Source organism: Podarcis erhardii, assembly GCF_964252035.2.
Source record: "Podarcis erhardii genome assembly, chromosome: 17".
Classification (NCBI taxonomy): domain Eukaryota; kingdom Metazoa; phylum Chordata; class Lepidosauria; order Squamata; family Lacertidae; genus Podarcis; species Podarcis erhardii.
This window is the reverse complement of record NC_138515.1, coordinates 13967519-13984621: the sequence shown is the minus strand read 5'-3', so window position 1 is coordinate 13984621 and position 17103 is coordinate 13967519. Positions and strand designations below refer to the sequence as shown.

Here is a 17103-nt window from a genome sequence, read left to right as displayed (position 1 = left end):
TTCGTCTTGCGAAGCAAGCCCATAGGGAAATCCGTCTTGCGAAGCAACTCAAAAAACGAAAAACTCTTTCGTCTTGCGAGTTTTTCGTCTTACGAGGCATTCGTCTTGCGAGGTACCACTGTGTGTGTATACACACACACACACACACATTTCTAAAATACTGAACCACAAGAATGTTAAGAAGCATTTTTGGTCCATTATAGTAAATAATTGCAAGCAACCAAATTGCAAAATCAAGTAGGCTGGAGCATTTCAGAGGGGCACAAAATAAAGTCATATCTGTACACGCTGGCCCCTGTTAGGTCTCTCCTGTTGACAACCCACATGTTTAGCAGCCTTCCGAGGCCTAGGATTGAGCGACCAGACGCAGGATATCCACTGTGAATTTTTATTTGGGAGGCTGAATGGCACCTGATCTTCAGCGCCGCTGAAAAGTCGACTCAGCAGGCCTTGGCTCGGGAAGGTTGTTTTGTTGTGAAATGATGCCAGAGACAGCGGTGGGGGAGACCAAGGGGGTAGCTGTTAAGAAAGCAGAGAGAGTGTTCTGTCAGCAAGAAGAATGAACTGTCAAGGAAAATGAATCGCAAGCAGTGCGGGGCCAACTGATGACCTGCCACAAGACTTCCCAGTAGGACTGCCAGTGCTCGACCCTGAAGTTGTCATATGGAGCCAGAGACCACTGAGAGCATGATATGCAGATGGGGCAGCTCTATGCCCTTCTTCCCTTTCCCTCACCGAGAGTGTCTTCTAGCTCTCTTTCCCTTTAATGTAATTAGGAACTAAACTTTCTGGAAAAACAACAACCACAAAAAAATTAGATAATCTCTAGGCATGTTCATTCAAAACCAGTCCCTTGTTGCACCTTGCATAGCTTCTTGGGCTTGTAAAAGAGTCTTAGCTGCTTAAAAATACACAAAGATCCATGCAGCTTCTTCCTGCGTCACGTATTTCAGATGTGTATACAGTGGACGCTCAGGTTGGCGAACGTGATCCGTGTGGGAAGCACGTTCGCAACCCACAGCGCTGCGTGTGTGCACGTGTGGGTCGTGATTTGGTGCTTCTGCGCATGCGCAAGGCGCAATTTAGTGCTTCTGCCCATGCGCAAGCGCCAAAACCTGGAAGTAACCAGTTCCAGTACTTCCAGGTTCGGCGTGGTGCACAACCCGAAACCGCGAACCCGAAGCGTCTGTAACCCGAGGTATGACTGTATTAATCATGACCATTGGGCTTGTTTTAGCAGATTTTAAAAGTATACATTGAGCCGCACTTGGGCTGAAAGCCATACGCCCTTGCTTGCAAAGTCCCATGGAACTCAAGAGCACTTACTCCTGAGTAGACATGCACAGGCCTTGCAGAGTTGAGAGGCTAATGATTTTATTGGAACCCAGTTGTGGCTGACAGTTAGAAAATACACTTTGTGCAACTTTAGGTGATGCCGGCTAGAGGGAATACCGTGGAGAGCGAAACTGCGATATAATAAAAGAGGGAACATACTAAACTAGAAAAACATCAAGGCTTACACTCACAGGTATTATGGCAATGGACGTTCTGTTCAGTGAGGGTTACTGCTAGAAAAGTCAGTGTGCATAGGATCGTGCTTCATCTGTCAGCAATTATATTGCAATTTTATTATTCCTTCTCACCTATCCCTCCCAGCTAAAGAGAATGACAGTTGTGTCTGAGAAGATGGCAAAAGAGTTTGAAGCTTCCCAACACCAACTAAATTTTCAAGCTCAAGAACTTCAGGTATCTCTATATTAACATCCCTAAATGTTTTGTCGCGTTAAATATATTTCCAATGTGTTTCATCTTGGTGGGGAAAGGAGCTCCTGAAAAACATATGTTTGGGTATTTCATGTTTGGGTATTTAAGCTTCAGTAGGCTTAAAGGTAAAGGTAAAGGGACCCCTGACCAATTAAGTCGAGTCGTGACTGACACTGGGATTGCAGCGCTCATCTCGCTTTACTGGCCGATGGAGCCGGCGTAAAGCTTCCGGGTCATGTGGCCAGCATGACTAAGCCACTTCTGGTGAACCAGAGCAGCGCACGGAAATGCCGTTTACCTTCCCGCCGGAGCGGTACCTATTATTTATCTGTTTGCACTTTGACGTGCTTTCAAACTGCTAGGTTGGCAGGAGCAGGGACCGAGCAACGGGAACTCACCCTGTCATGGGGCTTCGAACCACCGATCAGAGATTGGCAAGCCCTAGTCTCTGTGGTTTAACCCACAGCGCCACCTGCGTCCAGAATAAACGGCTTAGTCCAGAATACCGTATTTTTGCTCTATAAGACTCACTTTTTCCCTCCTAAAAAGTAAGGGGAAATGTGTGTGCGTCTTATGGAGTGAATGCAGGCCGCGCAGCTATCCCAGAAGCCAGAACAGCAAGAGGGATTGCTACTTTCAACGCGCAGCGATCCCTCTTGCTGTTCTGGCTTCTAAGATTCAGAATATTTTTTTCTTGTTTTCCTCCTCCAAAAACTAGGTGCGTCTTGTGGTTTGATGCGTCTTACAGAGTGAAAAATACGGTAAATGGTTTAGGGCTGATAACCTGTCGCTGAAGATATGATAGAATGCCAGAATGTTGTTCTAACCAACTTTTTGCTGGAGTAGTTTAACCAAAGGTGCCCTGTGCAACTGGAAAAACGATTCAGCTGTGCAAGGTGACCCCCAATTTCTGCCGCAGCCCCTCATGCCATGTCACATACCACTCTAAAGGAATTCCAGATTCTCAAGAGTCCTTTGCGGGGGGGGGGGAGAGAAAGGGGTCAGCAAGGAAGAGAAATAGATGGGGGAACCCCATTCCAAAAGCAGTGTTCCACTCTTGCGTCTCTGAACCCAATACAAACCTATTTTATTGTTTTATTTTCCTCATTGTGTTTCCTTAATTCTTGTGCCTACAGTGTGAATCTTAGCCTTAAAAGTATTCTTGTTCTTGTCTGAATAGTCGTCTTTTCGTTTAGATGAGTCAGGTATATCCTGTTGACTCTTGACAGAGGTACCATGTGCCCCCCTATCTGGGCTTAATACTGTCACCCCACCCATCCACCCTTAACTTTTGAAGTGTTTCCATGGGGAAAAGCTCCCAATTTCTGGAAAATTGAACCCTTGCAGATTTTGGAAATGGTGTCTCTAGATATGTTTGTTAAAACACTAGAAGTCTGTAGGGTGGTTGTAGGGAGGAAAAACATGGTTTCATAGAAACCGCTCCGTTATCATTATCCAACTCTAGGGTTAAACTCTGTATTAGTGGTAGTAGTTGTTGTAGATTATAACTGGAATAAATGGCTTTTCTTATAGATATTTAGATATGTGCATTTGACTGTAGATTTTATTATTTATTTATTTATTTATTTATTTCCCAGCCAGTCTTTAAACAAAAGATTAAAAATACAGTGGTACCTCAAGTTACAAACGCTTCAGGTTACAAACTCTGCTAACCTGGAAGAGTTACCTCGAGTTGAGAACTTTGCCCCAGGATGAGAACAGAAATCGTGTGCTGGCAGCGCAGTGGTAGCAAGAGGCGCCATTAGTGAAAGCACACCTCTAGTTAAGAACTGTTTCAGGTTAAGAACGGACCTCCGGAACAAATTAAGTTCATAACTAGAGGTACCACTGTACATTAAAACATCAGTCATTAAAAACTTCCCTAAACAGGGCTGCCTTCAGATGTCTTCTAAATGTCATATAGTTGTTTATTTCCTTGATATCTGATAGGTGGGCATTCCACAGGGCAGGTGCCACTACTGAGAAGGCCCTCTGTCTGATTTCCTGTAACTTTGCTTCTCGCAGTGAGGGAACTGCCAGAAGACGCTCGGAGCTGGACCTCAGCGTCCGGGCTGAATGATGGGGGTGGAAACGCTCCTTCAGGTATACTGGGCCAAGGCCGTTTAGGGCTTTAAAGGTCAGCACCAACACTTTGAATTGTGCTCTGAAACGTACTGGATTTCCTATTTTCAAGGCTATCAAGACAGAGGCAGGATGCTTTGCTTCTGTTACCTCTTCTGTTTTCTACCGTGTCGTTTTTAGGAAGTGAAAAATAGCCTTGCTGGTGCCAACAATGAGTTAACCCATTGGCAAGCCAAGAGTGCAGATCGAGAATGTTTAATAGCCACTTTGAAAAAGGAACTTCAGAATCTACTGCACTGCTGGGAGAAGGAGAAAGTGCGTTGTGAAGAATCCGAACACGATATCCAGAAGCTTGCTCAAGCTTATGAGAAGGATACAGAGGTATTATCAGGAACAAGATGTCTGTCCAAATGCATCTTTAATCCTAGTGTCTCACATTTACATATATCAGATGACTCGTTTGTAGATTTAGATTCCACAATGAGATATTACATTACGGCAGGCCCTCTGCAAGCCCATATGCGATTTTACTTCTGCCATTAAGTATTTTATTCGTTTCAGTTTTAAAAAAAATATTATGGAGCTCTTGCGAAGAGACATAAGTGCATTTTAAGAAACATGTCTAGGGTTGGGGGGTTTTATACATATTTTTAGCTCCTGCTTTGCTAAATCAAACATACACATTTGGAACATATCTACATTTGGAACGGATTAGCTTTGCAATCCCTTGGCACTAATTGCTATTAACTGTTTCAAATGACAACCAAAAAATGCAGCAGGGCAGGTATGATCTGGGTCATTTTACGCGCCCACCAACCAAGTAAAACTAGTTTCCTGTTTTTTGGGTAGCGGCAGATTACGGTCTGCTGTGTACAATAATTGTTTCATGAAGTGTTATTTTGAAACACGCTTTCTACCATGTTGTTTATCCTATTTTAAAAATACACAGCGTGCTTGCACTTAGTTGTTGTTGCTGTTGGTTGGTTGTTGTTTTGTTTTTTTGCACACACAACTTTTCCTGCGCTAGGTACATCAACTGTATTATTCTTTATCTAAATTGTGCTGCATATTGAGCTCATTACTCTAACAAATACGAGTGGGAATGCCAAGTGAGTAAAAAGGAAACATTCTTTCCACCCTTCTAACAGTCTGGGATTTAAATTGTGTCCATATGGACCGGTTGGAATTGTTCTTCTCATCAGATAGTGATTAAAGTAGAGGAAACTAGAAGCCTGACTATATTGTAAAGTCAGCGTGTCTACAGCGTTGTGGTTGGGTTCGACATGTGTGAATTGATTCTGGGACCTTGGATTCCTTCTCCAGGCCAAACGGATGATTACCATGCTTGGTTTATCACAGCCCAAGCAAAAAGGACACAATGGCGACAGATTAAATTAACAACGAGAAGCCAAAGATTGGGTGGAAACGCTTTTTGTTAATATTTCACTGTGCCTTGTTGGTGGTTTCCCACGAGGGATTTAAAACACCAAAATATGGTCGAGGGACGGGGGAGAATCACAATCGCAATTCCATTCTTAATGCCTTTGTAAAATCTCTTTGGAAACGTTCTGAGTTGGACTGTATCTAAAGCATACTGGAAGCCGTGGAAATCTTTTTTACCGAACCTAGTGGGGTTTGGATCGGGATTCTAGCTTTTGGTTTGGACTTGGAGAAAAACTCTTAAATCAGTTTGCATCATGTGAAATGATGCAGGATGCAGTTCTTCTGCCCTGTAGATTGATGAGAAACCAGAAGAATTGTCAGAGAGCTATAATGTTGGCTCTATAGCTAATAACAGAATCACAGAATTATGGAGTTGGAAGGGGTCTTACGGTCATCTAGTCCAACCCCCTTCAGTGCATGAATCTCTACTAAAGCATCCATGACAGATGGCCATCCAACCTCCGCTTAAAAGCCTCCAAGTATTGAATAGTCTAATTTGTTTTCCCAAATATATTTGTGTTGTAATCTGTGTACAGTGGTACTTCTGGTTGCGAACAGGATCCGTTCCAGAGCCCCGTTCGCAACACGAGCAGAATGCAACCCGCGTCTGCGGGTCGCGATTTGCCGCTTCTGCGCATGTGCATGACGTCATTTTGAGCGTCTGCACGAGCGGCGAAACCCGCAAGTAACCTTTTCCGGTACTTGCGGGTCGCAACCTGAAAAGACGTAACCTGAACCAAACGTAACAAGAGATATGACTGTACTGGATATGGTTAATGCAAGAAAAAACCCCAAATTATTTCACATGTCTGAAGCAGCAGTCCAATTGCACTCAAGTAGAAGCCACGTTGGACATTCAGCTTCTGAAAAACGTTCGAAAACTGGAGCATTTACTTCCGGGTTATTAGCGTTCCAAAATGGAGCCTTTCGGGAACCAAGGTTTGACTGTATTAGATAACTGCAATCAGCATCTCATTAACAGATTCGAAAATATGTTGGTTATGGTTTGCATAATTGTGCGGGGTCTGATCCTGCGTCTCTTCATTCTGTCCTTTGCCAGAGAGAAAAGCAGGCGGCCTGGCTTCTAGAAAGTGTCTGCAGGATCAGCTTGTGTGTATGTGTACATATATATAATGGGCAATTATCTGTTTTCTGATTTTGACTAATGATTGGAGCATAGGTCGTATATTCCTTTGGAACACACACATTATTGTTTACATGACGTATTTTGTTGGACTCTGACTCCATTTACAGTTATTTCTCTCTCTCCCCCCCCCCTTTTTCTTCCTTTTTATTAAATCCCGTCTCGCAGGAGAAGCTAACCTTCCTCCACACTTTGTACCAGCACTTGGTAGCGGGCTGCGTTCTTCTTAAACAACCAGAAGGCATCCTGGATAAATTCTCCTGGCCAGAGCTTTGCACAGTCTTGCAGGAGAATGTTGATGCCCTGATCTTAGACCTCAACAAGGCTAATGAGAAGGTATTGTCCTCAGGCACCAGCCGACTCTATTAAATCCAGTGACATTTGTCCACATCACAGTATCGTTAAAAAGGACTGACATTCATCTTATTTCAAAAAGAATTTGGATGTTAATAATTCAATACCGTTAATTACGGCTTGTCTACAGCTCGGTTTGATGCCATTGCTGTGGGCATGTAAATGTGACTGAAGTCTTTATGAAGTCTCTAAGCTCCAGCTTCTATGCAGGACTTGCTAATACTACTAGCCAGTGTTAGCCACAGGGACCTAATTAAAAGAAAATAAATTAATCTTACTGATGAAGCTATTCAAAGAACTTAGTCATTTACACTAATAAACCAACTCTTTATCTCGGCATAAAACAGAAACAAAATGCACCGACTGGAGGAACATCATCTTTAAAATATTTGCTTGCGAATTGGAGGGAATTATTTGGAGAGTGTTCCCAAGAAATGGCCCAGGCTCTTATTTGATATGCTTACATTTTGTAAATATAATGCAGGGTGTAGTGATAAATACATCATGAGTTTAAAGAAGATAAATATTTTCCTCAAGGGAGGCCCCGGCAAGTGAAGTTCTTGAATATGCTGTGTGGTTTTTCGCTGAAAATAAATAATTCCCTCATTTTGTTATGATGAAGTGGCTCGACAGCCTTAGTTGTAATGTTTCTGCAGACTTCGATTCCTGGCTCATTGGGTGAGCTGCAGTTGCATTCTGTGGTCTGGTAGCAAAGTTTCAGATTTTGGCCTCGCTCCGGAGGGACGGGGAGGAGGAAATGTTTTGCATCGGCCAGAACTCATTTCAAGTCTAGGATGAAGGGATGGTTTAAGTCTACACCTAAGAGCCAAGCGAACGCACTAAGGAAATTTTGTTTGAAATATTGCCCCCCGCCCCAAAGTAGTTAATTCAAACTGGTAGTCGAAAAAGCACTTTGAAGCTCTACAAACTGCTGAATAAATGCCTCGGTCAGCAAAGTGGTTGAGGATGGGCGTGACTGGGACTTAACTGGAGATGAATTACTACTCAGTGTATAGAAACTGCAGTTAGGTATATACTTTATTTGGGTTCTTTCCCACATGCTTTTTCAATCCTGTCAGATTCCCAAAGTGGAATTAAAAGACTGTAAACATGTAAATAGAATTGCAAGCAGGGAAAAAAGTAGAATTAAATCAACAGCCAGCATTAAAACTATTGGTAAAATGTGGGGTATACGAAGCCTGCCTATAAATGAAGGTCTTCAAAAAAGAGGGGAAGCTCCTAGATCTTTCACAGGGTGCTGAGAAGATTCCAATATCTAGGGACGCAGCTCCCCAAATGTGCATTGAAATAGGCAAAAAGGAAGGCATTGCCATCATTTTGTAAGATGGAGCTGGTTCAGTTTCTCATCCAAGCAGCAACACTCCCTCTTCTTGTTTTTAGTAAGCCTAGTTTTGAAACAACCCAAAAGGTAACCTCATTATCGGTTAATTATGAGGCTAGATTAACTTTAGTTAACTAGGGAGTGCTACTTCCCCAAACTACTTTTGCTGTAATAAACATTCTCATCTGCAGTTGCATAAAATGAATACGTTTGGCCTTGCTGTCTAGATTATCTGCATTAAAGCAAACCTAGAGGCATGCCAATTTAAGCACATTTCCTTAACACCTGACACACAACCGCTTTTAAATCTTTGAAATTCTGACAGGAGTGGATCACCTGAACCATCAAACAATAATGACAGAACTTAATCTGTTTTCAGCAGTTGTTGTTTTGAGAAACAGAGCAACTGTGTATGTTGAAAGCTGGGTGGGGTACTAATAAATAATAATAATAATAATAATAATAATAATAATAATTGTCTAAAATTATGCATATGTTTATCCATTGGGTGTAGCAAATATGTAATGCTTTCCCCATCAGATTAGTTTTTAATGTGTCTATATTCACGGGTTAATTAATTCAACAGGAAAATCACTTCGCCTAGCATGCTGCTTTACAAGGCAGTTTGCTTTGTGCAGTGCCTAATCACAGCACAAGAATCTGCCCAATCCATCATTTGGGCCTTGTTACTGATTTGCAACAGGAAAGGTGGCGAGTGAGTAGAGAACTCTGTGCAGGGAGAGATTAGCTGCCAAACTCGCCTGAAGACGGATGGACAGGATCTCTAGACCAGGCATAGGCAAACTCCGGCCCTCCAGATGTTTGGGACTACAATTCCCACCATCCCTGACCACTGGTCCTGTTAGCTGGGGATGATGGGAATTGTAGTCCCAAACATCTGGAGGCCCGGAGTTTGCCTATGCCTGCTCTAGACCCTACTACCTCCTGTAGTGGTGTTGCGTCCTTTCTGGTGCCCGGGGCGTACCCGAAGGGCAGGACGCAGAGGGTGAACACACACCCTGCGCCAGCCCTTGCTGCCCACACCACTGGGTGGGCACAGGGCACAGAGGGTTCACGGGGCCATGCTGCACCACCTGCCCAGGCAGGGGGGGAGCCTGGCCAGCCAATGCTGGCCCTGGTGTGCTCACAGCAGGGCAGCCATTCAGAGACCCCTGATGGCAGGCTGGGAAGGACGGGGATCCCTGCATGGGGACACCTGGATTGTGCCCTCTCAAAATCGTGTTGTCAGAAACACCATAGCCAGACACTAGAGAGACCTGTCAGGAGTAAACATGGACCAATGGTACCAAATAGTATGGGGAAAAGTCTTATTAGAAAAACTAACCAATAAACTGGACGCTGGTGGCACTGTTGGTTAAACCACAGAGCCTAGGACTTGCCGATCAGAAGGTCGGCGGTTCGAAAGCATGTCAAAGTGCAAGTAGATAAATAGGTACCACTCTGGCGGGAAGGTAAACGGTGTTTCCGTGCGTTGCTCTGGTTCGCCAGAAGCGGCTTAGTCATGCTGGCCACATGACCTGGAAGCTGTAGGCCGGCTCCCTCGGCCAATAAAGCGAGATGAGCACCACAACCCCAGCGTCGGCCACAACAGGACCTAATGGTCGGGTCCCTTTACCTTTACCTTTAACCAATAAACTGATACGGGGACAAATGGAAGAAGACGCCTTCACCCCAGTACAGCTCCCCTTTATCACATGCACAGCCCAACAAGACAAGGACAATAATCCATCAACAGCATACAAATCAATATGGCTAACCTGATTCAAAAACACCCACCCACCCCACTCACACATGAAAACAAAGTTCACTACAGCCAATCAAAGACAGCCAACCACACCCTAGGCCAGGGGTCAGCAAACCTATTTAGCAGGGGGCCGGTCCACTGTCCCTCAGACCTTTGGGGGGCTGGACTATATTTTTTTTTGGGGGGGGGGATGAATGAATTCCTATGCCCCACAAATAACCCTGAGATGCATTTTAAATAAAAGGACATATTCTACTCATGTAAAAACACTGATTTGCGGACCATCCACGAGCCAGATTGAGAAGGCGATTGGGCCAGATCTGGCCCCCGGGCCTTAGTTTGCCTACCCATGCCCTAGGCCAGTGGTTCTCAACCTGTGGGTCCCCAGATGTTGGACTACAACTCCCATCATCCCTGAGCTCTGGCCTTGCTAGCTAGAGGTTATGGCAGTTGTAGTCCAACAACATCTGGGGACCGACAGGTTGAGAAAGGCTGCCCCAGGCCAACCCCAACGTCTCTCACCACCAAAGGAACACAAGCGAATAAGTCAAGAGAACCCGCACAAACGACGCTGACACAAAACCCCACACATACATTAAGTAAAATAGAAACATTGCCACCTAACTCCACCACACTCACCATGGCCCCCTCCACCTCTTCCTCCCTTTTGTAAACCAAGAAATCTTTAATAAAAAATACGTTTAAAAAACCCCCGTGTATCCAGACCGTGGCCCCCCTGTCGTCGTCCCTCTACACCCCTGATCTCCTGGCTTGTTTCTTTCACTAGCATGGGTCTTTATGCTGAGGCTTTTGGAAGATAAACCGATAGTGAAGCCTGTGTACTAGTTTATTATCAGAATTTTCCTTTGTGCATTGTGAGTCAGAATTCTGGATGTAGTTGGCTTTTCACTGTTACCAAAGAGCTCTTGATTTCCCCCTGGGTTGCGGGGTTCAGCCCACGATGTTGAATACTTTTCCAAGTGCCTTGGTTTAAGTTAGGGCTGGGAATATACCCATAAAGAATGCTAAACAAAGATTTTCTTTCATGCTATAACCATGCAGATATCTCACCTTGAGTATGTTTGTAAGAACAAGTCTGATACGATGAGGGAGCTTCAGCAGACCCAGGAAGACACTTTCAGCAAAGTAACGGAACAGATGAAAGCTCAGGAAAGCTGTTGGCTGAAGCAGAAGAAGGAATTGGAACAGCAATATTCTGGGCTCCTCGGGGAAGTTCATGCAAGGGCACAGGTACAATATTTCTGCCAGGAAACCATAAACTTCTAAAAGTATTCTTTAAATATTTAGTATATTATTTCAGTGGTTTGGGTTCCGAACCAATTTTAAATTGCTTGGGAATATCTGTGTGCTTAAAGAAATGATTTTCTCTCTCTCTCTTTTTGGTACTATTAACTTCTACTTTCTTTAGGAAGTGTATGAATTTGTGTGAAGGCATTCCAGAACTTGCATTGTTTAATTGGATCCTGCAGTTGTATTTCCCATTTAGTTACCATGCGAAAGTTACCTGCAGAGTGAAAACATTGGCTTCTTTGTGTTATTACGTGGAGCACCAGATGCTTTCGCCTCTTGGTGATTGCTCTTCCTACGGTGCGGTAGAATTAAACTTATTGAAATTCACTTTATGCTGAACTGAGTATCAGGCATCGGTTCATAGGCTAGTTGCCGTAACAAAAGGTGGTTAAACACATAGAAACAGTCTGCACTCTTGTGAGCGAGGTAGCAAGATAAAGTAGTCTTGGCATAAGCTATTTATCCTAGCTAAAGGTGATGGCACCCCAAGGAGGCCAGTAGCTGTTGGACTATATTTTCTAAGTTTATGAACACTCAAAGGCCGTTGACTGTGGCTTTTGTTGTCCTTTGCCCTAAGGTAGCCACCATGATACTGCAACAAGAGTTAATTTGCAAATCTTCCGTAAAATTAATATTCACTTAATATTCATTTTTAAGGGTCTGCAACAAGAGTTAACTTGTAAATCTTTCGTAGAATTAATATTCACTTAATGCTTTGTTGGCAGAGTAGCTCAATTGCAGCTAGGAAGCCCAAATACTGATTCTTTCCTTGAAATTAGAACAATGTCCAAACACGTGTTCAAATATTCAAAAGTGTTTACTTTGTAGAACATATAGCTAAAGAAGTATATATGCAAAGTATTTACATTCATGGGTTTATCCAGGCCTACAATGCAAATCTCTGCTAAAGCATCCCTGACAGATAGCCACCCAACCTCTGCTTAGAAACCTCCAAGGAAAGAGTCCACCTCCTCCCAAGGGAGCCCATTCTACTGTCAAACAACTCTTCCCATCTTCTTTCCAATGTTTAGTCGGAATATCCTTCCGTGTAACTTGAATCCATTAGTTCAGGTCCTACAATCAACAGCAGGAGAAAACAAGCTTCTCTGTCTTCCCTTTAGATATTTGTCTCAGGAGTTCAGCCTACACTCGAGTAGGACCCTGGCAGAGACACATGCCTGACTGGCATGTTCCCTCCCTCCTGGTCGATCGTTCGGGAGCTTCATAAGCGTTCTTCAGCCCGAACATCACAGCGACCGATGCCAGCAGACACCGGCACCCTTAGGGATCCGCAGAGTTTGCGCATCATGCGTAACAGACCTCAGCAACCCAGCACTTTGGCTAATCTACTTTATTTACATATAAACATACACGGAGCACTGCAACATGGCTCCCTCTCTCTCTAGCATCAGACAGAAAAGAGAAAAAGAAACAAAGGACAATAGTCCCACTTCACGGAAAACTGTAACACAAACATCCTGTCTCTGTCACTTCCCACCCTGTGGAGTCAAAACATACACCGTCATGTGATAGATTAAAATCCTATGACTGCAATCATGGAGCAGGAATTCTAACAATTTGAATAGACATGGTGGTCGCATCTCATCTGTCTCCTCTTTTCCAGGCTAAGCATACCCAACTCCCTCAGTCACTCCTCATTTGGTTTCCAGATCTTCTTCCTCCTCCTCCTCCTCTTCTTCTTCTTCTTCTTCTTCTTCTTCTTCTTCTTCTTCTTTTCCTTCTTCTTCATTTTGTATACTGCTCTACATCTGTAGATCTTGGGTTGGTTTCCCTCCTCTGCACATGTTCTAGCTTGTAGAATATCCTTCTTCTCCCATTCTTGGGCAAAGTTCTTGAGCGGGTGGGTGGTCACAGACCCGATCCAGGCGCTCTTGGAGGAAACTGGTTTTCTAGATCCATTTAGTCCATCCCCTCATTTGCAACCTCTCTCATGAGCGGCAGCCCCTACTCCCTCTTAACATATCTTCAGGTTAAGAACTTGTTTCTGCCTGATCCCATGCTCCTATGCTCCAGCCCCTTAGCCTCACAAAAATAGGATTGCTCTGGTTTAAAGGTTATCCTGAGAGGACGCAGAGTTGTGCAGTGCTTTCCCCACTTAGAAGAAAGAGTAAATGTTGCTGCAAGGCAACAGCTTTGAAATACCTTGAGAAATGCTCAGAACCAAACAACTTTCAGAAAGAGATTGTGGCATAGCCTTCCTTGCGCTGTTCCACAATTGGGACATATTTTATGTCCCCAGCTGTCAGAAACCACCCAGCACACTGGCAAGCATTCTAACCTAGCCTACTCCTGATGCATGCTGTCAGGGGCTCAGGAGCAGAAGCACAGGGAAGAGAGGAAATGGAGAGCGAAGGGGAAGAATCTGAGGGCAGCGTAGGAGAAGATGACAGTGGCCCGAGAGATTCCATGAGCCTCTCCAGCGAATTGGAAGATTCACAGAAGGGGGCGCCGGTGGCCAGGGCAAGGGGGGTCCCAAGGGGGACACTCCAGAAGCAAGGGGCCAGCGGGGACTCCCAGAGCAGCAGTTAGAGATCAGGACCAGCTTCCCCACCAGAGCATAGTGGGGGGAAGAGTCCCAGGTATCGGGGCCCGCGTCTCCCCCAGCAGGGAAAGAAGATGAGTCAGGGCTGACCACGCCTCCATCGGAGAGTCAGGCAACGGAGGGGAGGTCAGGTCCAGCTAGCATCCCGGAAGAGGGAAGCAGTGACAGAAGCAGTGTAACGGTCAGGAGGAAGGTCACTGGGTTGGCGCGAGAGCCAAGTTCAAATGTACAGGCGCGCGGGACAGCAGGGAACGAGGATTGGGAACCGGGTCCTAAAGCCCGTCGGAGGCAGGGGGAGGAGTCAGGGGACTCAGCGTCAGAAGAGTCCAGAAAGGGGAATGCCCCAGCGGACAGGAGGACCCAGAGGAGGAGAGAGCAGAGGAAGAGGTGGAGCAGGGCTAGAGTCTTAAACTGGTGTCAGGGGGGAGGAGATTCAGACGGAACTTCGGCGGTCTAGGGTTTAAGACGTAGAGCTGCGCGCTACGGCTTTGAAATGGAAACTGAACTTCAATAAAGACTTTTGTATATAACGACGACCTGGCGTTGGTCCTCTGTGAGCTGGGACCTTGGGCAGCTTTGACACATGCTTTTTTAAAAATTTATGCTGAATTTTAGATTAGGGAAACACTCAAACATTCATTTTCCTCACCTCAGTTCTGAAGTCATGCAGTTTTGGAACATCGGAAGCCGATGGCTTTGTTGTAGTCTAGTACCTTTTCAGATTCTGTATAGGGATGTGTAGGAATATCACCATCCAGTAAACACAAAACAGTGTTTTAATAAAACCATTACTGTAGCATAGCAGTTAAGACAAAGATCAGGGAACTTCTGCCGTCCAGTTCAAATCTCACCTTGGCTGTGAATTCCCGGAGTCAGGCTTGCCAACGCTATGGGGATGAGGCCTCTACAGCCCCCCAATGTCCACAGAGATGGGGCTCAGCCGCCCCCCATCTTGAGGGGGAAGAGGAGGCACGGTGGGATGTTGCCCTGACATCGTGCGACCTTGGCAGGATGTCACCCTGGGCCGACCAGCACGGCCTGGAGCACAAATGTCACATGGCTGGCCTCTACCCATGTGACAGTCATGCACGATGTCCATGACGTCATGTGCAGCTCTCCCCCCAGTGTTGGGCGCAACTCAGCACCTTAAGCCCTGCGTAGTCTTAGCTTATCTCCTGGGAATAATAACATCCTATCAATGTTTCAGGGTTGTTTGATAGATGATAGAGATTATTTACTTGAGCTGAATTGGGCATATAGGTGCTGTATAAATACTAAGCATTGCTATAATATACTGGCTCCCAGTATGTTTCCGAGCACAATTCAAAGTGTTGGTGCTGACCTTTAAAGCCCTAAATGGCCTTGGTCCAGTATATCTGAAGGAGCGTCTCTACTCCCATCGTTCAGCCCGGACACTGAGGTCGAGTGCCGAGGGCCTTCTGGCGGTTTCCTCCCTGCGAGAAGCCAAGTTACAGGGAACCAGGGCCAAGTTACAGAGGGCCTTCTTGGTAGTGGCACCCGCCCTGTGGAACGCCCTCCCACCAGATGTCAAAGAGAAAAACAACTACCAGACATTTAGAAGACTTCTGAAGGCAGCCCTGTTTAGGGAAGCTTTTAATGTTTAATAGATTATTCTATTTTAATATTCTGTTGAAAGCCACCCAGAGTGACTGGGGAAACCCAGCCAGATGGGCGGGGTATAAATAATTTATTATTATTATTATTATTATTATTATTATTATTATTATTATTACACAAGGCTTGGGAACTTGTATCCCTGTACAATCTGCTGGGACTCCAGCTCCCATCATTTCCAGCCAGAGTGCCCAGAGGTCAGGAATGATGGGAGTTGTAGTCCAACAACATTGATAGGCCACCTCCTTTACAAACAACTATCTGGTTTTGTGGATATAATCAGAAGCACGGGTACACAGGCAAAAAGATATTCACATAAAAACAAATAATGCGATAGTGAATAGATCTATTGGGGGGGGGACGAGACTCGTCAAATAGAAGGGTTGGGGGATTCTCTAGGGCAAGGGATGCCCCTCCCTTTGAAGAATTGACTTGCTTTATGAAGGAGCAAGACTGTTATCAGAAGAGGTGAATTAGTTGAACACTATCATGTGTTCAGTGGAATCAAAGTGAGGGTTGTAAGAGAGGAAAATAAAATAGTTGAAATAACGTGAAGTCCTTTGAAGCCCAGGTGTCATTAAGTCTCCAGTTTGCAGTCTTGTCTTCTTGCCAACATAAAGGATAAAGACCCAGCAAGAAACAGGATAAAATAGAGTTGTACTCTCCAGGGGAGTGACTAATTTTTTTAAAGGGTTCTTGAAGTCCGCAGAGTGCCGTAACCCAGGGAGCCACCTCTCAAAGCTGCTCCACTCCATGAAGTCGGGCTGCCAGTCTTTCAAGGCACAGAATCTTGCTGTTCCTTTCAAGAAATTGTACTTTTAAGGTTCTGAGGAAATATTAGAAGCAACGTAGGTTTGGGCACAAAACAATTACAAGCTGCCGAAGGGGGAAAAAGCGCAGCCTGTGCGTCTACATTTATATGGCAAAGGAAGGAAGATTGCTGTACAGTGGATTCTCGGGTCGCGAATGTGATCTGTGCGGGATGCACGTTCACAACCCGCAGCGTTCGCAACCCACGTCTGCGTATGCGTGGGTTGTGATTCGGCGCTTCTGCGCATGCGCAAACCATTGAAACCCGGAAGTAACCCGTTTAGGTACTTCTGGGTTTCGGCAGTACGCAACCCAAAAAAACACAACCTGAAGCGTCTGTAACCCGAGGTATGACTGTACTTTTAGGTAGATAGGTAGATCGATCGATCGATCGATCGATAGATAGATAGAGTGATACTGGCCCTACTTGTTTTTAGTAACAGATGTCAGCTGAGCTTTTCTTTTTGACTCTATATGAGTTTATATTTTCCTTCTTAAATTCTGGACGTTTCACTCTGAGGGCCAAGGTCCGCGAGTTGTTTGTGTTTTCTTCTTCCCCCCCTCCTCCCCCACTGTGCTTCCCAAATTCAGGTTACTTTTTGCTACTTCTAGAAGCAAAAATCAGTTGCTAATAATCCTGTAGTTTCTGGGCTGATGTTCAGGTTTCATTTTGAAGTATTTTGTTAAGTGCGTTTCCAGGATTGTAGGGATTAATTAATGCAATTAGCCCTTGCATTTTTGCCTAACGCGAAATACTAATATCGGTTCTGCATAAGATTTTGCATACATTATTCATGTATGTGTATATAGCCAGAGATTTGGGTGTTTGGTATACTCTTTCCCCATGACACCTTTTTAAACTATGGTTGTTGGTTATTTATGCAGTCCCC

The 17103-nt window shown here is 44.8% G+C and overlaps 1 protein-coding gene across 2 annotated transcripts in view; it reads left to right on the top strand.

Annotated features, from left to right (window-relative positions):
* CCDC171 (coiled-coil domain containing 171) overlaps positions 1-17103 on the top strand; it is a 199105-nt gene that overhangs the window by 54548 nt on the left and 127454 nt on the right. For both annotated transcript variants that reach the window (XM_081844815.1, XM_081844814.1), the window contains 4 exons: positions 1657-1746; positions 4027-4227; positions 6602-6769; positions 10957-11145. In XM_081844815.1, coding sequence (XP_081700941.1) covers positions 1657-1746; positions 4027-4227; positions 6602-6769; positions 10957-11145 — 648 coding nt within the window. The remainder of the gene's footprint in view (positions 1-1656; positions 1747-4026; positions 4228-6601; positions 6770-10956; positions 11146-17103) is intronic.